This window comes from Centroberyx gerrardi, chromosome 3 (assembly GCF_048128805.1).
Source record: "Centroberyx gerrardi isolate f3 chromosome 3, fCenGer3.hap1.cur.20231027, whole genome shotgun sequence".
NCBI classification, from domain to species: Eukaryota; Metazoa; Chordata; class Actinopteri; order Beryciformes; family Berycidae; genus Centroberyx; species Centroberyx gerrardi.
This window is the reverse complement of record NC_135999.1, coordinates 18,165,848-18,185,843: the sequence shown is the minus strand read 5'-3', so window position 1 is coordinate 18,185,843 and position 19,996 is coordinate 18,165,848. Positions and strand designations below refer to the sequence as shown.

Below are 19,996 nucleotides of genomic sequence, written 5' to 3'. Positions count from 1 at the left end.
AGGGTAAAATGAAAAATCTCTATAATGTCATTTCTCTAATCGGGGAGTTCCTGCTGGGTCTCGGGGAAAAGTTATTTTATATAAATAAAATATTGTATCCCAGAAGGCCAAGTATCCTATTTCTTTTCCATCTGTGAGATTCCGCCCTCCCCTTTAAGACCAGATCCAGCTGTAGTCCATTTGGAAGCTGCCAGAAAACAATATGGGCGTGTCCATGTGTTCAACAGGCCTGTCATACCCCAACGTTAATTAAGTTACTAGAAAACTCTAGAAATATTGGCAAATTTCTGCAGTATTACAAGGACACTTGTATTTGAACATGGGGTTAAATGGACGTTTCATTCAAATGAAATAGTGTAACTTGACCACAGGTTTTCCAAACTTTATTGCAACTAACTTCGTCTATTTTACCCGAAACAAGACACGTGACATTTCGTGAGCAGCATGGAGACTTGTGTGGAACAAAGGTCTTCTACAAATAAACAACATAAAAGCTACAATAAGGTGTATTGCCTAAACCAAGCCTGCATGGCAAGAGTAATAGCCTACTGCATGCCATCATGAGCCAGGATCAGTTTGTTCAATATGGGTCCATATGGCTGAAAACAATATTTCCACACACACTACTACTGTGCTGTGCTGTGCTGTACTGTGCTACACTAATAAGCCTTTATAATCTTTCAATCACGACTCAGTGAGATGGATGTATTCTCCTGCATCAAGCAGTGTGGGAGCGTGGTTTTCCTTGGTGACAGGCTCCTTGACCACAGCTAGACACAGAGGGGCATCCTGCTCAGACAAAGTGCTCGGGGTGAGTGTGTCAGATCCTGAAGCAGAGCCTTCAGAGGTTTGGCACAAGTTCTGCTGGCGGTCACCAGGAGGCAGCAGATCTTGGCACACAAACTCTGAGAAATCAGAGCTGCAGCTGGAGAGATTACTGGGACTGGCAGGAAGAGGCACACACTGCTGGGGGAGGGAGTATCTCATCACTGTGGGAACACACACACACAGACACACACACACACACACACACACAGAGGCGTGTTGACTTATTGGAATACTGGAATTATAACTTAGATACGACATTCTTGAAAAGTTTGCAGGTGAAAGGTGACTTTGAAAAAGCTCCCTTGTTATTGAGGACTAATGGATCAAGGTAGAGTTTTTTCAGGTGGAGCGGAAGACATAACACTTGATCTTGTCTATGCCCAGCCAGTCACTCATCAGACAGTGTACCTGATTGGATGTGACAGGCCATGCTGTCTCTCAGGATGCAGTGAAAGATGATGTCAGAGTGGATGAAGACTGCTTGGTCTGAGGTGACCATGGCGTCGTAACGGGACAGATCCTAAGACCAGGAGGAGTTACCATGAAAATAAAGACAAACAAGGCTATGATCTAACACAGATACACACACCCATACAGATGCACACACACATACCTGCGCACCCACACTCTGTGTGAATGTTGGCAATGTTAGCTGCAGGATAGACTCCAGAATTAACTGAGAGCGAACAGCCAACAGTTCTGTATCCAGTTGCTGTGTATAGGTATGTTGTGTGTGTGTGTGTGTGTGTGTGTGTGTGTGTGTGTGTATCAGTGAGTAACACAGAAACAGGGACAGAGACAGAAAAATATATAATTGGTTAGAAGTTCAATCAGTAATAACATGCTTTTTACAAACTAGGAATTAGGGAAGTTTTTCCACACCCATCCAGTCACACACCTTTACCACTCTGTCTCTGACCCTACACAGGACAGCACCGAGCTGGGAACGATCAAGAGAACAACATGGATATCGTGAGACCAACCTCCGAAACATCACAGCACACATATCAACCACCTGAGAGAAAGAGAAGGGGGGAGGGATGTGAAAGAATGCAAGGTAAATACATTGAGAGAGAGAGATTAACAGAATGCATTTTTTTTCCCATAATCCAGTGGATACATCAACATATTTGCAGAATTACCTTGTAGAGAGCATTCTGAGCTTTGAGTGCCAAAGGTCTCCAGGCTCCAGTGTGGACCCCCCATGCCTCCTGGAGCCATGCTCGTCCTTCTGAGCTCATCTCCAGCCTGGCCAGGCACTGCCACATCCTGGTGTCATCTGGACCCAGGCCGCTCAGAGGTCTCAGCACCTTCAGTAGGATGAAAAACCTTTCATGTGCAGTGCTTCCAGAAAGTATTAAACCAACCTTGAATTTTTCCACATTGTTAGTGAGCAGCCAATTACATGTAGGCTACAACTGTATTACACCCTTCCTCCAAGACTTGGAATTATGGTGCATTATGGTGAAGTTGGCTGCTGAACATCATATTTTCCACTCTGATTCAATAGAAGATGGTTGATACTGCCTCCTTGTGTTTGTGCGTTTTAGCATACATTTCCTTAAATAACTCTTGCAAACCTTGACATTTCAATTTGTTATTTTGAAATGAAAGATTACATGATCTTTTATTTAAATATTTCATGCCCCTACAGGCTACAGAAGCATTTCAAAATCCACTGCATAATTTTAAAATTGCTTTGCTGTCAATCAAATAATAAAGTGGTCTAAAAACAGAATAAAAACACCCACAGTGTTGCCTCAGGAAAATGCTGCTGTTGCTTTGTGCCAGATGAACAGTATGTTTCGGTACACCTTTACCACTTTTAGGTTTAGTACATTTCACTGCTAAAAATATGTTATTAATGTAAAAGAGCAACATCTATACATCCTTAAAACTAATGGACAGCATAGTCTATAGTGAGTACACTGAGTACTAGAGAGAGTATAGAAAAAAAATAAATAGTAAGTTATGCTTTAAATGATACAACCTGCCACATAATGCACCACAGTTTTCATATGTACCTCTTTCATTGATCTGCCTTTGGATCCCTGGTCTATGATGTTATCGCAGGTTTCCAGGAAGTATTGCCGGGTAGAGGCAAATCCATCACAGATGGGCGTGGCTACTTCCTGCAGAGTGCGGTCAAGTCTTGGGATGATAACATGTAGGAGGGACTGCAACATCAGGCCACACATGTCCTCTAAGGTGGGAGAAGCACAGCAGGAAAGATGAGCGAGATAAAGAAATTCACTCAGTCTCATCTCCCATCTTCCTCTAAACACACGCACACACACACACACACACACACACACACACCTGTGATAGTGTGAGCAATGTTTTCTTGCAGCAGACTGGCCTGTTGCTGTCCTGCAGAGATCTGTTTTTCCAGGTCAGAATGACAGAGAGACAGCTCCTCCTTCAGAACTGCCACTGCTGCTTTTACTTGTTGACATGCCTCCCTGTAGACCTCAGACAGCAACTGACATGCACACACACACACACACACACACACACACATGCACAATACATACAGTATGTAGGTGAAGAGAAAGACGTAAGATGCATTTATCCATAGGATTCTAAGAGTGCATGTGTATGTGTATGCCTATAAGTCCAAAGATTTTATAATAGTATATGATATTAATCCTTATATTTTTCCCTCACTCTGATCCAGGCCTGTGTACTCCTGTTGTGATGCGCAGCCGTCCTGGGAAATACTTGCTCCCTCAGATAGGACATCACTTCCTCCATCACCATGCTCACCAACACCTGGGTAGTCAAGGGAAACGGAGGAGCGGGCAGTGGAAAACAGACAGAGGAGGGAGAAATAAGAGAGGCAACAAGGCTCAGGGGATGGAAAAAGAAGACAGCAGACAACAGAGACTATACATGACAGCATACAACACAAACGAGTGAAAATACCAAACCTCTTGTCTGATGATTGGCAGTCAAGTGAAGGGATGGGTAGTCAAGGGAAACAGAAGAGAAGGACAGAGGAGGGAGATATAAGGGAGGCAAGGAGGTTCAGAGGATGGGAAAAGAAGACAGCAGACAACCGAAACTAGAGAAAATACCAAACCTCTTGTCTGATGATTGCCCACCTCTTCCTCGTTGCCCATTGGAAGGACTCCTGTTTGACAGCTCCCCCTGAGCCGCTTCAAGGAGGACACAGCATCCAAGAAGGCCCTGGACTGTGGAGAATCATCGCTCCACAGCGCTAACAGGCAGTCAAGCCAAGTATCAGACAAGAACAAACCATGCTCAAGGGAACGGACAGGAGGGAAGTGACTTTAAGAGTAACAACTGAATAACACAGAACTATGGAAGGATGTCGGACCATATTTAATTGGTACAAATTGATAATTATGTTGACACAAATTATTCTTATTCTTATCATTATTATCTTATTTTCTCATAATGTATTATCTCTCTTGTAAATTAGCTCTCTTGTAAATACAGCTTATCTTTATTTTCTTTCTTTAGTTAATTGTGGAGCTTTAATGATGAAGGAGCTATTTTTTATTTGTATTTTTTATTTTTGTGATTATAAAGTTTTGTTAGCTGTGTGTTGCACTAGTGTAGTTTATGTGTATGTTTAAGTATGTATGTATATGTGTATATGTGTGTATATGTATATATATGTTTGTATGTGTTTGTATAGGTGTATGTTATATGTATCAATTCACACAAGTATTGTCAATAATTTATTTGGACCCCAGGAAGAGTAGCTACTGCTATTGCAGCAGCTAATGGGGATCTAAATAAACAATAAACAATAAACTATACCAGAGCTCTGATGCTGCGTTGCTGCTCGCAGTGTGTTGGCCCACCTCGTCTGCTCCTGGAACGATGCGGTGGCCAGACACACGGGGGCGCTGTAAGGGTGCTGTATGAACACAGGGAATGCCGTGGGGCAATCCCAAAATACCATCTTACCACCTGATCTACCTGAGGCACACACACACACACACACACACACACACACCAATGTGCCTGTTTGAACAAAATAGAACAATGTCAACAATGTATACTTTCTTACTTCCTACAGACAACAAATACAAGCTGTGCTCTCTTAGCATACCTGTGATGTGTTTGCACATGTTATCCACTAAGACACAGTGCTCTGGTATGGAGGTGCAGATCTGACAACCTGACAGAACCAGCTCTTTCTTACACCCCCAACCACCTTTAAATACCTGGAACAAATGCACACATGCACACACTTGATCAGTCTACAGTAAATGAACCGCCTGAAGTTCATAGCACAGATAGCTAGCAGTGTAACTCATTGTACCTCTTTGGAGTCGCGGCTCTCAACTGTTAAACTGCTGGTGACCTGTAGGTGGCGATGTCTCCAGGTCCCATCCAGGTACTGAGGCAGAGTCCCTTCCAACACAATCCCACCATGTGGAATAGCATCCTGCAGTACAAGGTCCAACTTTGTTAAAGCTACTGTGCAGTTTTAGTACCATGAATGAACACAAAATGCACGATTTGATGTCATGTATTACTGTAGCATCACTGCTCCCTAAACTGAATAAGGATTAAAACATGTTGGTGTAATTCTCTCACAGGACTCTGAATCAGAGGGCGGGGCTCAGCGGGCTCCATGTGTTTGTTCCTCGTGTTCTTCAGTAGATTTGAGCAGTAGTGACGCTGATAGAGAGGGGCCAAATTCTCCATGATGCCAGCTATGTGATCTGTCCATTCACACCAGAGAGACAGGAGGAATGACCAGATTTCAGTGTCATACTACTAGTGTGTAATGTATGTTACCTTAGTGAGGGTTCATGGAAGTTAATTCTTTTGGTTTCACACAAGGTCGGTGTGAAGATACATACAATGGCAGATATCAACATTGTATTCATTTGCAGTTTGCATGTGTGTGTGTGTGTGTGTGTGTGTGTGTGTGTGTGTGTGTGTGTGTGTGTGTGCGTGCACTTGTAGGTGTTTGGTAAATAACAGTGTTATCGAATGTCAGCTGTCAAGCATGGATAGAGAGAGAGAGTGAGGTTATAGGGATAGTGGCGACAGAGAGAGGGAAGGTGAGGACAAGGTTATTGCTGGTGTTCCTTTAAAGGTTTTTTTCTGTAGCATAAAAAAAATATTAAATAGCAAAGCCGAGTACAATAAGATTGAAGTTACCACTCCAAAACCAACAACTTTTAACATCTTTCAGTAAAACAGAGAAAGATAAGAATGTTACTGGCCTACAGATCCAATGACCAGAACCCCCTGCTCTACACAACTAATGTCTTTCACCAACTCTATATTACAGGCTTACCTGAGATGTACCTGTGTTGCTTGGAGTTTAAGTGGCAGGTGTGTCTCCCTCCCATTCTTCTTTTCTTTTCCTCTCGTCTCTCTCTTTCTCCCTCTTCTCTCCTCCTATCTGATCCAAAGCTCTACCACAGCAGAACCTGGTACACTACCACTCGGCTTTTAATTTTTGTTGTCAAACTGGGCACACGCATTGAATGTCTTCTCCACTCTCTACAGCACTCTGCTTCTAATTGTAATTCTCACCCTCCTCTTTCTTCCACTCACTCCCTCCTTTTCTCACGCCTCATTTCACTGTGATAGACTCAATAAAATTGATCTGTGTTGACAGTCAATACTTAAGACAACCGTGGCAAAACAGCCGCCAACACTACAGTGATACCCTCATACTCCTATTTAGTTGCAGCAATATTAAACAATGGTATCATGAATAGCAGCTGTGCAGATAAATATCAAAAGCATGACTCTAGCCCTTGAAACACCCAGTCACTTGATTAGAAATGGAGCCATTGTCCAGATTACAGATGAGGATTAGTGGTTAACAGCTGTCCCGCTGTAGCCACAGAAACTCTTTCTCTCCTCTATCTGTTTATTTTTTCAGCTTTTAGTTCCACCTTCTTCCCTCTTTCATCCTCTTGTCTAATCAAATCCCCCTTTACTCCTTTTGTCTCTTTTATATATTGTCAATTTCATCTCCTAACCCTCCCTTCCCTCTCTTTCCTGCCCTCTTCTTCTTACCCAAGCTTCTCTGTTTCCACCTTCACCCTTTCTGATGACAGATGAAGTTGGATGTAAGTAGAGAAGTCAGGGAGGATTCTAAGTAAATGAGTGTGTGAAGGAGTGCGTCATTGTCTGCATCCCTCAAGCTCACACAGCCACCATTATAGTCTGCACACACCTACAGCCAACAGTGTGTGTGCTCACTGCTCAGCTGTGGGAAATAACACTGACTTGAGCAGAAGGGAGGGATGGTGGAGGAGGAGAGAGCAGTGGAGGAGAGGGGAAAAGAGGGAGAGAGAAAAAGAGGAAGCAGAGACACTGAACGTGCTGTGACACATTGTACAAAAACATTACAGAAATCTCATGCACACACGAATACAAACACACACACACACACACACACACACATACACACACATACAAAGACACTACCTGAAGGTGCGATGTGTTTCATCTTGTCCCAGACAGTGGGTCGGAGGTTACCCAAGTGTTTGGCCAAATCAGTTATAGGATCACAAACCTTGTCTGATTATGAAACTCTGCTATGTCTGCCAATCCACACACAAACACACACACACACTCACACACACACACACATATAATCTGTCTAAAGTGTGTGAATGTATAGCATGTATGTAAACAATGTAGATGGAGGGGGTGGGGCGCAGAGAGATCCTAATATAGATTAAAAATGTGTGTGTGTGTGTGTGTGTGTGTGTGTGTGTGTAAAGGAAAAGGTTAGGGAAATGATTGCGCTAACAGCTAACAGAGTCACAGCTGATGGCCTTAAGTGCACAACAACTTTACAGCTTTTACGTATCCGTAAAGGTTAACTATCTGAGTCTGTCCACTGTATATCACTCTGTAGCACCTGACGTCTCTAGCAGTCTAGCAGTAGCAGTATATAAATATAGATGCTGTTGGTCTGCATTTATATTCCATAGCAGATTGAGAATGCATCGCATGTCGCCATACCAACGCATTAGAGCATATGGAGCAACGAAATATGAATCGTCTGTCAAGACTGATCTGTCCTACCTGCTGAGGATCTGTGAAGCTCATGATGAATCTTAGAGGGAAATGAAACTAGATCCATTTAACATCAGCTGAACCATATAGAACACCAAACTGAGCACCTTGCAGACATTTTTTAAGGAATTGTGTTTAGGAACAGATAAATCTGAAGAGATAAATCTATTGCTACTTTTTAATAGTTCCACTTTAGGTAATGTTGATGGGAAATAAACAGTTAGAGATAAGCTGAGGTATGGTAATGTGATGCCTTACTGATACCTGAAGCAGAAATTCTCTTTCCGCTTGCCCCCTCCCTAGGTCAGAGTGCAGGGTTAGGGCCAAACACTGGAGCTGGTAGGGATTCAGTAACTTGCTCAAGTACACTTCAACTGTTTTACAAAATCTGAAATTGCTCACATTACAAAAAATATATGTTAAATAATGTGAGTAATGTGAATGTGTAAAAATGTATTTGCACAAGCAGATCACAAAAAGTTGTCTGAAACATGTCTAAAATAGATCTTGGCTTTGTAGTATATGCTTGGCCATTGGAAAACATGCTACTCAATGACAGAAGTGCAAAGGATGAAGTCATAAAAATACATGTGAGGTCACAGGAATGAAGCTGGCCTTGAGATATGAGAATATACAATAAATCACAGGGCCTTGCAAGTCAAACGGACACTACAGCATGATGTATGGCTACATCTGACTTGGGCAGGTTGGCTATGTTTCAAGTTGGCAATAGAAGCTGGTGTAAGCAGATCTGTATGACTTTAATGACCCTCTCGTGCTGTACACAGAGTACTGCAAGAACTCATGCCCCACACACATGCACACACATGCATGCACGTAAAATCACAAGCCTACAGGGATTCTGACAGATGTACACTACCAGTCAAAAGTTAGGACACACCTGATGTGGTATGTTTTTCATTATCTTAAAGCCATTTTGATCTAAAGCCTTATGCTTAAATGCTTGAAATTTGTTTCTTAGACAAATATAAATTGTGAAGTTGAAGCCTATGTATGAATTTCTTTCCAAAGCCTTTGCCTTTCCATCAAGGCAAAAGGTGGCTACTTTAAAGAATCTAAAATACAAGATAGTTTTGATTTGTTTAACACTTTTTTGGTCATTGCATAATTCCATTTGTGTTACTTCATAGTTTTGATGTCTTTACTATTCTAAAATGTGGAAAATAGTAAAAATGAAGAAAAATGTGATGTGTCCAAACTTTTGACTGGTAGTTTATGGCAATTGGGTAGACAGCACATAAACCACTGATGCTAACACACACGAGCCAAACAGTAACACACACTGACATGCTCCTCCTCCCCTTTTCTTGTCCTCCCATGTTCCCTCTCCTCATCCATTTCATGTTAGCTCCGTCTGCTGCTACCCTCTCTCTCTCTCTCTGTGGCAAACCAAATTCATGGCTTCCACCACCATGTGCAGCCCTTCCACGGGTCGCCTATCCCCTCTCCGTGACTCCCGTCCTGGAGCTGAGGCGGATGTCTCTTCCCTGTCTCTTGGATCTCCAGAGCTGTGTGGGGAACATGAAGAGAGCCTGTCTGTGTTCTGTGTGGATGACTTGGAGCCTTTGTGTAGGCAATGTGGTGCAACTGGGAGCCATGCAGGACACAGAGTTTACCCCTTAACAGAGGCTGCAACTGACTGCAAGGTAGGCAGCAGGTATTCGGGTACTGCAATTGAGACTTAAAAAAGATTTTGTACGTAACACATTATAAAAACTATAGTTGAGAACTTTAATCATTGTAGTCCCTTTTGAGAAGCATTGACTATCAGGTATAGAGAAGGAGAAAGAAAATTATGTTTGAAGGCCAGAGGTGCGCAAGTGTTCTCGATATGCATATGTGTCGGATGTGGACTTGAATGTGCTTGGATGTGTTGACCTGTGCTCAGCTGCCAGCCACTGCGGTATGTTCTGATGTTGCTGGTCCGAAAGCTAATCTCCCCAGCAGACCATAAGGATTCTGTGCCATTAGTGATCATCCAGCTGGTCTCTGTCTCAGCAAATTAATGATATAGTGGAGAACATAATTCCTCACCACAGCCACTCCAGGTATTTCTGCTGGACTTTACATATGAGTTTCTTACTGTTTTGAAAAGAGATTAGGAAAGGTACAGCCAGGCTCTTTTGATTTATCAGGGACTGGTGCAGGTGTTAATCATATTGGCGTAAATCTCTCCAGGGACAACAATCCCCCTAATTACCTTCAATTTTGTTGGCTGTGCATGATCCTTCCTCACACAACCCCTGTTTTTAAACAGGCCAAGCAAATGGTAGCAAACAAAACTTCAAGGGCAAGTGTAAGGGCTTGTCTGGGATTTGAAGCCTGGACCTCTTGCACCTGAAGTGAGAATCATTCCCCAGTAAGCCCCCCTATGAATACTTCTCTATCTCATTAATTCTGGCCTTTTCTGAGAGCACAGCATTAAAGGAGGAAGCAGTCAAAAGAGGTCAAAGGTGCAGTGTTCAGGTAGCAGTCTTTCATTGACGTGCAGTTTGGAATCCCACTTCTGACATAATTTGCAGTTAAGGCAATGAAATCCCTGATGGGACCAGGACCTTTCGCACCTGGACCCAGAACCATCAACCAAGCCCAACCACTGTGAATCTAATGGGACAATATAGGACTTTTGGATGATTTTTATATATATATATATATATATATATATTTGTCAGTGTTTCCAGGTCCAGGTTGGGGCAAAATAGATAGTCTCCTTCAAAATGGCTCTTGTTTGGACTCATTAAGGTGTTATTTCTGATCACAAATGCCTGTCTAGTTCTCACAAGACATGACATTTGACCCCATAAATGTCCCTCTCTCCATGACCCTCAGACAGACAGTCACACAGACAGACAGACAGAAATACACACACACACACACACACGCGCGCACACACACACACACACCAAAATACTAAGAATAGTCTGAGTAGCTGGATGTATTGAGTTTCTATGAAGAATGTCAGTTGATACTGTCTGTACTGGTACACTGCTCATTGATCTTCATGTGCACAAACACGTAAATACACTTGATGCATCTCACTCAATGACGGTCTAATAGGCTGAATGTTAGAATATTAGAATATAGAATAAAGAATATTCCACACAGCTGAATATGCATCCAATCTTACCTGTGCTCTCAATGTTATCTGTTGCGCTCATAAACTCAATAGTTACATATAAAACAAGTGCAGGGAAGAATGATTTGGACCAGCACATTATAGATAAGAGTTGCCAAGACATTGAGTAAAGCGATGGTTAAAACATTTTTCTGTATTGTATTGTCAGCTTCTCAGTTAACAGAGTGGGCACAAAAATGACCCTTATGTGTTCACCTATCCTGCGGTCAAAACATGCTAATATTTTACATTTGACCACTAGGAAGAGCTCAGAACATCACTGGATGGACTGCAGAAGAAGGTGATCCACTTTGACAGAGTCACACAGACCTGTGAACATGCATCAAAACATAACCAGGTAGGGCCGCACATCCCAAACTCAACATCAAATTCAAATTTATATCAACAATATTGCTAAACTAAGGAATTTCTTTGGTTTATCACTATCTGTGTCTTCCTCTTTGCCTCTGGCTTCCTCCCTCTTTCCATTCTTCCCAGGCCCAGGCCCAATTTACAGAGGTGCAGATAAAGGAAGAGTTTATGAAACTTCATCAGTTTCTGAGAGAGGAGGAAGAAGCCAGGCTGGTTGCACTCAGGGAGGAACAGGAGGAGAAGAAGAGAGAGGTGGGAGAAAGTATGGACAGAATGACCCAGGCGATAGAATCTCTGGAGGAGAGGATCCAACTGATTGAGGAGGAGCTAGATGCAGAGGGGAATGGGGTTGAATTTTTACAGGTAACAGAAGTTAAATGTTAAATCATTAGTCAAAGAATGGGAAAATGAGTTTGAAGTTTAAAGTAGTAACCAAACAAACTCCTCTTTTACAGCACTACCAAGGCACAAGTAAAAGGTATGTGATGTCTCTTTCTATTTTTTACACACTACACATGCATGGCAAGGTGTGTAATTGTTTGAGTGTGGGTCCATGTTTATGTATTGCAGGACAAGGCAGTCAGAGGAGATTTGTGGACCTCTGATAGATGTGGCCAAACACCTGGGCAACCTCCAGTACAACGTCTGGGACAAGATGAAGCACATCGCCCCCTACAGTTAGTTTCTTTTAGTGTGTATGCGTGCGAATATATTATCTTGTCCTTCTCAGCTTCTCATTCCCTCCCTCCTCTACTTCCATCTCTCTGACCTCCTACCCTCCAGCTCCGGTGACCCTAGACCCCAGGACAGCTTGCCGATCCCTGAGAGTGTCTCCTGGGCTAAACAGTGTCCAGATCGCTCCTGGACCGTCCCAGGACCTGGATCAGCATGTAGGTGTGGCAGTTCCTGTGCCAGCCAACCCTGAACGTTTCCACCCTTACTCCTGCGTCCTGGCGAGAGAGGGCTACAACTCAGGAATACACTGTTGGGATATTGAGGCATGGAAATGCACAAAGACATACATACAGTACATACAATCACACATACACATGCATGCATACATACAGTACATATAAACGGATGCTTTCAAAACTTCCAAGTCATTATTTCTCCCACCCATCCACATATCAAACCGTCAGTGCATCTAAACTCTCTTCTTTATTTCAACAGGTTGGTGACAGCAACAATTGGACGATTGGTATCGCTGGTCAGTCATTGTGCAGAATCGAAGAGTTTGAGGCGTGCCCAGAGGCGGGGCTGTGGTGTATCAGCCTACGGGAGGGCGAGTACCGAGCACTGACCACACCCTCTCAGATCCTCAACCTCGACAAGTCATACCACCTAAAGAGGGTCCATGTGAGGCTGGACTGGGATGAAGGGCAGTTGGATTTCGTGGACGTCGATACTGACACAATTCTTTTCACATTTACACATCGTTTCGCTGAAAAGGTGTACCCATACTTTGAGAGTATATCCATTTGCGGGGGCGGCCTTGCAGTGTTGGCACAGAGAGTGAATGTGAGTGTGGGGTCAGATCTCATCCCTGTAGACGGCACAGCGATCACTGGGGAGGATAAAGTGACAGAAAATGGAGCTTCCGCTGAGGGAGAGATCATTGGCATCGCTAGATCCACTGACAGCAACAGCAAGATGTTAGAGAACAGATGTCCAACTGAAGACAAGAACCCATCAACAAATGTTACCCAGACCCAGAAGAAGGCATCCACGAATGAGGGCAAACCTCAGGTGAGGAGATCCAACAAGAAGGACCAGCTCACCAAAACCAAACCCACTGGAAAGGAAAAGAAAACAGACAATAAACCTCCTGTCAAAAAACAGACAAGCAAGACCAGATTCAGTGTGACCTACCATGTCTCACTGGACAGAGCCCGAAACATCATTGATACATCTGACAAGGACCAAGAGATCCAGATCCAGAAATCATTTTGATCATTCGACTCAGTGCATTAGTAATGAATAAGAATATGTCTTCAGCTATGGTGTGTTTTTTAAATACCCAGTACAATTAAATAAAAAAAATGGCAACATTTTTCACTTACAAGTATGTTTTTCAGATACATTTAATAATTGATTGGAAGCATGTGTTTGTGAGGGGTTCGATAAAAAAAATTAAAAAAATGCCTGATGTTAGTTGCTCATTATTTAAAAAGCACAGATGTTACATCCTTTAAATCCCAAGTAAAGCACTCAAGCACTAGTAGTAATTGTGCGTTTTACTTTATACTCAAAATTGAGATTTACTTTCATATGTTTCATTTTTCAGATGGTTAGTACAAAATTCTGTCCATGTGATCTTCTGTTGTAATTACTGTTATTAAAATAAATTGTTACAAGCTTTAGCATTATTACTAAATGTATTTTACTGGATGTATAATTATACACTGAATATTATCAAACAATAATGTCACATTGTGCAATGTTATTGAATAAAGAAAAAACAATAAACAGTTTGGTAAAATTAGATTACAATGATTTCATTTAATTGCAAGAAATACAATCATATTTCCACCTCCATTAGTATTTACAGTATATGGATATAGTCATTACTATACATGGCTAGTCCTCATCTACATATGTACACATTTCCCCTCTGCTTCCAAGCAACAAAGCAGTGATATTCTCTCTCATTCTATCTCTTTCTCTCTCTCATGTACACACACACTCTCTCGCTCTCTCTCTCCTTTGAAATACACACTATTCTCTACATCAGTCTGTATCTCTTCCTCTCCTGTCTCATAGATGCACCCTCTCCTCCATGATGCCACTATATAGTTCATGAGTAAGAGCCTCATAACACCCAGCACGGCTATTCAGAAAATAAATCTGTTCACTTGAGTGCTGTGGATTGTATCCTTCCTTCTGCAGCCTCATCTTCTGAATTTTAAAGGTACCTGAGGACAAAAGTAAAAGACAAATAAGTTTTGATGTGACTTTATACAAGTGTGTGTGTGTGCTTGCATCTCTGTCTCACCTGTAGTGTCAACATATGGCATGAGTCGGAGGAAGACGGGGCGAGCGTAGGAGGGCAGGGCTTTCTGTACAGCGAGCAAGAACGCATCTAGGTCAAACTGGCCTCCTGCATCAGCTATAGCTGCCATACCAGCCTTTCCCTCCACACCTTCATACAGACAGAGGGACAGACAGACAGACAGAGAGACAGACAGACAGACAGACAGACAGATAGGTGAGGTAGTGAACATCCTGACTCACTCTCCTCTTCTTTTTCTGTGTGTTATTCGTACCTGGTACAGACACTCCATACACGGCTACATCAGTCTGTCCCAGCAGGCCGCTGAGGACTCCCTCCACCTCCGTGGTGGAGACATTCTCCCCTCGCCAACGAAACGTATCGCCGCTACGGTCCCGGAAATACATATAGCCATACTCATCCATCACCAGCACGTCACCTGGAGAGAGGGGAGGGGGGGCATCTAATGAGGACATCTCAAGATAGGATCATGATTTTCTTGTACTGCGTTTTGCTGAGGTGGAATGTTTGTGGGACATTGTATGTATTGTTGTCCTTTGTATTCCTGTTCTTGGTGTGTAGGATCAGAATTTCAGTTTCCCCCAGTTGAGATAAATAAAGTGAATCTGATCTAATCATCATCATTCATTGTCTTTACCGCTTATTCCTAGTCAGGGTCACAGGGGTCTGGAGCCTATCCCAGCATGCATTGGGCCGAAGGCAAGGAAACACCCTGGACAGGTTGCCAGTCCATCACAGGGCTAACGCATAGACAGACAAACACTCACAATCATACCTATGGGCATTTTAGAGTCTGCAATTCACCTGACTTGCATGTCTTTGGAATGTGGGAGGAAACCGGAGCACCCACAGGAAACCCTCGTAAACACAGGGTGAACATGCAAACATAGAAAGCGAACCGGGAACCTTTCTTGCTGTGAGGAGACCGCTGAGGCACTGTGCCACCCTTACATCATCATCATCATCATCCTAACGTTAATGAAACAAAATAAAACATGCCTGAGATATAAGCAGAGTCTCCCATCCTGAAGACATTGTGAGCTATTTTCTGACTGGTGGAATCCTGATCAGCGTAGCCATCGAATCTCCTTAGTGGGTCGCTCTGGTTGATGTGTCCCACTAACACACCAGGCTCACCTGCAGGGAGATAGGGAAGGAGAGATGAGAGGAGAGAAGAGAGAACACTTGACAACATCCTTTAGTATCACACTGTGGCTTTGTGTGTGTGTGTGTGTGTGTGTGTGTGTGTGTGTGTGTGTGTGTGTGCTCTCACCAGGCAGACAGGGTATACAGAGCCCCTGTGTGTCCCTGAGCAGGTCAATGGTCTCCTCCTGCACCCTGAACAGTCTGATGGGGTAGAAGCTGGGCAGGATGCGACTGTTGAAGCCACACGCCCCCACCTGGACATGTAGGAATATAACATGTACATGGGAGAGATTACAACTGGGGGAAAATACATACACTCTTCTGGGCCAGAGGACGTCCTTAAACATAACACACACACACCTTTCCGTCTATGTTTATGAGGCTGCAGTTGCACTCCGTAGCTCCATAGAATTCCCCGACTCGTCGGATTCTGAATCTCTGGACAAACTCCTCCCACACACAAGGACGGAGGCCGTTACCCATGGCAACACGCACCTGGTGATGCACCTCAGACGGACGAACAGGCTGGGCCAGCAGGTAACGGCAGATCTCACCTATGTATTGGATTACCTGGACACACACACACATACACAGAGATACAATGAGACAAAGGCAAAAACAAGTTAACTTCTCTTGCTTATAAATGTGAGATCAGTCACCATTGGTACAAGAGATTGCATGGATGCAACAACTGGCCAGCAGCAGGACACTCCTCATTACTGTTGCATGTGATTTCAGTGTGTACTCACGGTGCAGTTGTGTTTGACACAGTCATCCCAGAAGCGACTGGCTGAGAACTTCCTCCTCACCACAACAGTCAGACCAAAGAGTAAACATTGGCCTACACCCATGATGTTACCTAGAAACATCCATATATACACACACAGACATACACACAACAACAAAATGGACTGATATAGGGAGTAAATCAGTCATGGAATATACAGCAGAAGGACTTGTTAGAAGGACAGAAAAAAATGATGACAGAGAGAGAGGACAAAGAGAGTGTCCTACCTGCAGAGTGGTAGAGGGGGAGGCAGTTATAGATGACATCATCATGCCGCAGGCCGAAGGAGTGGAAACCAAAGGCAGCAATGCGGTAATACCTGACAGACAGACAGAACAACTGCATTGACCCCTCACATCTGTTTAACAGTACAGTAATAGGACAACTGTATCAGCCTTGAACTTATCTGTCAACACTGGACTCCAGGACTCTATCGCATGATAGAGATTCCTGATGTCACATGAAACACAATTTGGTGATTTTGATGTTCTTGATGTATTGAAAATGTATATGGTCCTTCATGGATTGAGCAGGTTTTCATGACCTTAGAGTGTAAGGGTGATACACTAGGCACATTTTGGGGCAATGGAGCAATGGAGATGGTTAATGCGAACAGCAATTACTGATAAAGTGAGATTTAGGGTGAGTCAGGTAGTCAGGTGTGTTTTGGCGACAAGATGTCCTCATGCATATAAATCATCAATGTTAAGGCAAATGCTTGGACACTGTTGCCCACCAGAGTTGCCCAAAAAGTTGCATGAGCGTCATTCTAAAAGTATGTTTTTTATTTCTATTTTCCTTGAGTCGTCTTCTTGGAGGTACATGGTTGTTTCACTGCAGAGATATGCACCAAGGTTGGAACAGCTAAAATGAGATCCAGACTATAACTCACCTACTGTGCACCACTATGGCCGCCTTTGGCATCCCTGTTGTACCAGAGGTATAGATGTAGAACAGTCTGTCTGCATGGAGAGAAGGGAAAGGAGGGATAAAAGAGAGGTATTTAACCCTAACCCTTTCTCTTTTGATCATTTGCCAGTGTTTGACATATAGGTGGAATGTACCCTCACTCTCCCTCTCGCTCTCCCTGCCATGTTTCTGTCACTCCTTCTAAATCCTCTGTATGTCTAGGAGCTGTACATGCAAAGACTTGAAGATCATCCCCTTAGGAATGTCAACTGATCACAAATATGCGGGGAAAAAAAACACATCAAGATAAGCAAGTGATTGGGAAGTGAACTGTGCAAATAGATCAGTCCCTGAGGAAAACGGACTGAAATTTAAATCTATCATGTTAATAAAATAGAAATATAGTTAAAAATAGACTGGTTGTATAAGGGTTGAATATTACTTATAAGCTATTTGAAGATTTGTTTGGAGATGAGTGGTATGTACGTGTGTGTGTGTGTGTGTGGGGGGGGGGGGGGGGGGGGGGGTGCGTGGTGTTGGGGGATTAATATAAGGGAGGACGCAAGAGAGAAAAAAGGCAGCAAGAAGTATACTCGGGCGTGCAAAGGCTTGCTAAAAAGAAAAAGGTGTTGCAATCATTTTGTAACATGTCACATAATACCATGATATGGTAGCACTTACTCACTTGTACACCCACCCATACCCTCCCCCCAACACACACACACACACACACACACACACACACACGTACACACACACACGCACAGACACACACAAACACCAACATTTTCACAGCCACCCAGTGAAGAGCCTCACCATTGAATCCCTTGCGAAGTGTGTATTGTGGGGGGTCTGTGGGACAGCAGGCCAGTAGGGGGTCCAGGCTCTGTACTGGGAGGCTGGAGAGCTTGTCTTCATCATCCGGGTCACCACTGCTGAACAAAACCATGGACGGCTCCAGAGAATCACTCACCTCTGATACCGCTTGGAGAGGATCAGCAAATGACACGTGTTACAAATATATTTTATTTTGCATCAGAAGCATTCACCTTTTTGCATTATCAGTGCATCAGCAGCATGCCACAGGAACAGCCGATACTATTGTAGGCCCATTTACTCATCTATTCAACTGTATCAAATTCAATAAAACTTTCCTCTGGCATAAATAAGTGTCTGTCCGTCTAATTACTCTATCTACATCCTAAGACAGTGGTCTTCAATCTTGATCCTCGGGACCCAGAGTCCTGCTGGTTTTCATTCTAGCTGTCTCCTCAGGGACTATTTTACACCTGGGATGCAAGGTGAACGCAATTACCGGCAGATAGAAAACGAGCAGGACTACTGTACGTCCCGAGGAACCAGGATTGAAGACCACTGTTCTAAGATCTATTCTTACCCTCAGTGAGCTCTGTGCCGAACACCATCGCCCGGGCCCCAGACACACCAACACAGTGCAGCAGCGAGTGCCGCCGCAGATTGTGGTTGATGAGTGCGGCCTCTACACCAATCATTGCCAGACCCAACCAGAGAGCCACCAATAAAGGGCGACTTTCCAAGTATAAGGCCACTACATCCCCCTCGGTCCAGCCCTGTGCCAACGCCCAGTGGGCCACAGCATGGCATCGCTCTGCCAGCTCCCTGAAACTCCACACCTGGAATCAAATATTGAAAATAATATGATCACTGTAAACCTTTGCACCAATACTGTTCTTTTACATCTGAGTGAAGGTGCCGGCGGTGTGCAGCTATAGATGAAACAAAGCCATATCTATATGTAGTCCTCTGTCTCCCCTCACCTCTCCTGTGTCTTCATAGACCAAGGCCGGCTTGTCTGGGTGCAGCACCACCATCTGGGCAAACAGGGCAGGGATGGTGCTGCTGTTACGCATGTTTCGGTACATGGAGAACCTCACTCGCAGTATAACAGCCAGACACCTTAGGCAGAGAGGAGGGAGGAGGTGGCAGGAATGAATTTGGGGGTATGAGAGGAAAATAAAAGCACAGGAGAGGGAAACACACACACACACACACACACACACACACACACACACTACTTACATGAGGTCTCTCTTTATGGTGCAGAGAGCGACATAGAGGAACCTCCAGGAGCCCCTCCAGGCCACACAGAGCCCCAGCCCCGCCAACAGGCTCCAGAGCCAGTGGATGGAGAACAGCCTTATAACCCCAATGGAACTGAGACACACTGTAATGCCACTCATCAGATGCATAGTGATCTATAAGGATACAAACTGTGACTTAGTGTTCACTCTCTCTCTCACACACACACAGCTCAACACAACACACTATAAAACACCACAACACATGCACTACACGACATAACATTTCATGGCTGGGCGAGGAGGCTTACCTGTCCAAGGACTTCACTGCTGGTCGACCGAGGAATACAAGGGGAAACTCCGGTGTGGGTTTGGGGAGTTGACAGCTACAACAGCTCTGGGTGCGGATGTGGGTTGTCACTTGGGAGTCAGTCCAAAGAAATATCCATAAACTTACAGAATCAACACCAGCAGCAGTTCTCAAAACATATGCAGCTGATCAAAAGCTCAGCTCAGAAAATGTAGGCAAGTAGATGCGCGCAGACCGGTTGTCAAGGTTAAAATGCGTGATGAATGGCAAGAAATACACCAAGCTCAGGGGGAGCGGCGCAGGTATAACTCATAAACATATGCGTCATTTCAGATGTAGCCTACTCATGTCTTAGTTACAGCCAGAATGTGATTCATTGCCCTAGAGTCAAAATTTGCATAGAAGGTCT

At 43.8% G+C, this 19,996-nt stretch overlaps 3 protein-coding genes across 7 annotated transcripts; 1 reads left to right on the top strand and 2 right to left on the bottom strand.

The window, feature by feature from the left end:
• Positions 1-361: 361 nt before the first annotated feature.
• On the bottom strand, positions 362-6,317 carry LOC139933608 (protein Niban 1-like). Of its 5 annotated transcripts, none has more exons than XM_071927734.2 (13): positions 6,116-6,317; positions 5,404-5,531; positions 5,126-5,251; positions 4,913-5,027; positions 3,933-4,824; positions 3,496-3,600; positions 3,148-3,310; positions 2,853-3,031; positions 1,971-2,138; positions 1,727-1,843; positions 1,442-1,540; positions 1,237-1,348; positions 362-989 (listed from the first exon to the last, which is right to left on the bottom strand). In XM_071927734.2, exons 5-13 carry the CDS (start codon positions 3,948-3,950, stop codon positions 685-687), a joined length of 1,266 nt encoding a protein of 421 aa, XP_071783835.1. In that variant the 5' UTR covers positions 3,951-4,824; positions 4,913-5,027; positions 5,126-5,251; positions 5,404-5,531; positions 6,116-6,317; the 3' UTR covers positions 362-684. The 5 variants fall into 5 exon arrangements, with proteins under 5 accessions (XP_071783835.1, XP_071783836.1, XP_078146328.1 ...); XM_071927735.2 differs by having other exon boundaries at positions 3,933-4,779; XM_078290202.1 differs by having other exon boundaries at positions 3,933-5,027.
• Positions 6,318-9,293: 2,976 nt separating this feature from the next.
• On the top strand, positions 9,294-13,318 carry LOC139933630 (E3 ubiquitin-protein ligase TRIM35-like). The gene is made up of 7 exons (XM_071927773.2): positions 9,294-9,527; positions 11,259-11,354; positions 11,495-11,731; positions 11,824-11,846; positions 11,939-12,045; positions 12,152-12,366; positions 12,539-13,318. Exons 1-7 carry the CDS (start codon positions 9,294-9,296, stop codon positions 13,316-13,318), a joined length of 1,692 nt encoding a protein of 563 aa, XP_071783874.2.
• Positions 13,319-13,837: 519 nt separating this feature from the next.
• On the bottom strand, positions 13,838-19,836 carry LOC139933560 (long-chain fatty acid transport protein 1-like). The gene is made up of 14 exons (XM_071927680.2): positions 19,589-19,836; positions 19,279-19,454; positions 19,017-19,155; positions 18,617-18,872; positions 18,037-18,204; positions 17,204-17,273; positions 16,539-16,630; positions 16,274-16,383; positions 15,885-16,094; positions 15,652-15,778; positions 15,378-15,515; positions 14,632-14,796; positions 14,361-14,507; positions 13,838-14,280 (listed from the first exon to the last, which is right to left on the bottom strand). The coding sequence occupies exons 2-14, from the start codon at positions 19,446-19,448 to the stop codon at positions 14,123-14,125; spliced, it is 1,950 nt and encodes a 649-aa protein (XP_071783781.2). The 5' UTR covers positions 19,449-19,454; positions 19,589-19,836; the 3' UTR covers positions 13,838-14,122.
• Between the last annotated feature and the right edge of the window lie 160 nt (positions 19,837-19,996).

Coding starts and splice junctions, on each gene's coding strand:
- LOC139933560 (XM_071927680.2), bottom strand. CDS start 19,448: ATGCATCTGATGAGTGGCATTACAGTGTGTCTCAGTTCCATTGGGGTT. Junction 15,779..15,884: donor TCATAAACATAGACGGAAAG/GTGTGTGTGTGT, acceptor CTACATGTCCAG/GTGGGGGCGTGTGGCTTCAA. Junction 14,797..15,377: donor AGACTCTGCTTATATCTCAG/GCATGTTTTATT, acceptor CCCTCTCTCCAG/GTGACGTGCTGGTGATGGAT.
- LOC139933608 (XM_078290202.1), bottom strand. Junction 2,139..2,852: donor AAGGCAGATCAATGAAAGAG/GTACATATGAAA, acceptor ATCCTACTGAAG/GTGCTGAGACCTCTGAGCGG. Junction 990..1,236: donor GGCCTGTCACATCCAATCAG/GTACACTGTCTG, acceptor GTGTTCCCACAG/TGATGAGATACTCCCTCCCC.
- LOC139933630 (XM_071927773.2), top strand. CDS start 9,294: ATGTGCAGCCCTTCCACGGGTCGCCTATCCCCTCTCCGTGACTCCCGT. Junction 11,847..11,938: donor TACCAAGGCACAAGTAAAAG/GTATGTGATGTC, acceptor TATGTATTGCAG/GACAAGGCAGTCAGAGGAGA. Junction 12,367..12,538: donor TACACTGTTGGGATATTGAG/GCATGGAAATGC, acceptor TTATTTCAACAG/GTTGGTGACAGCAACAATTG.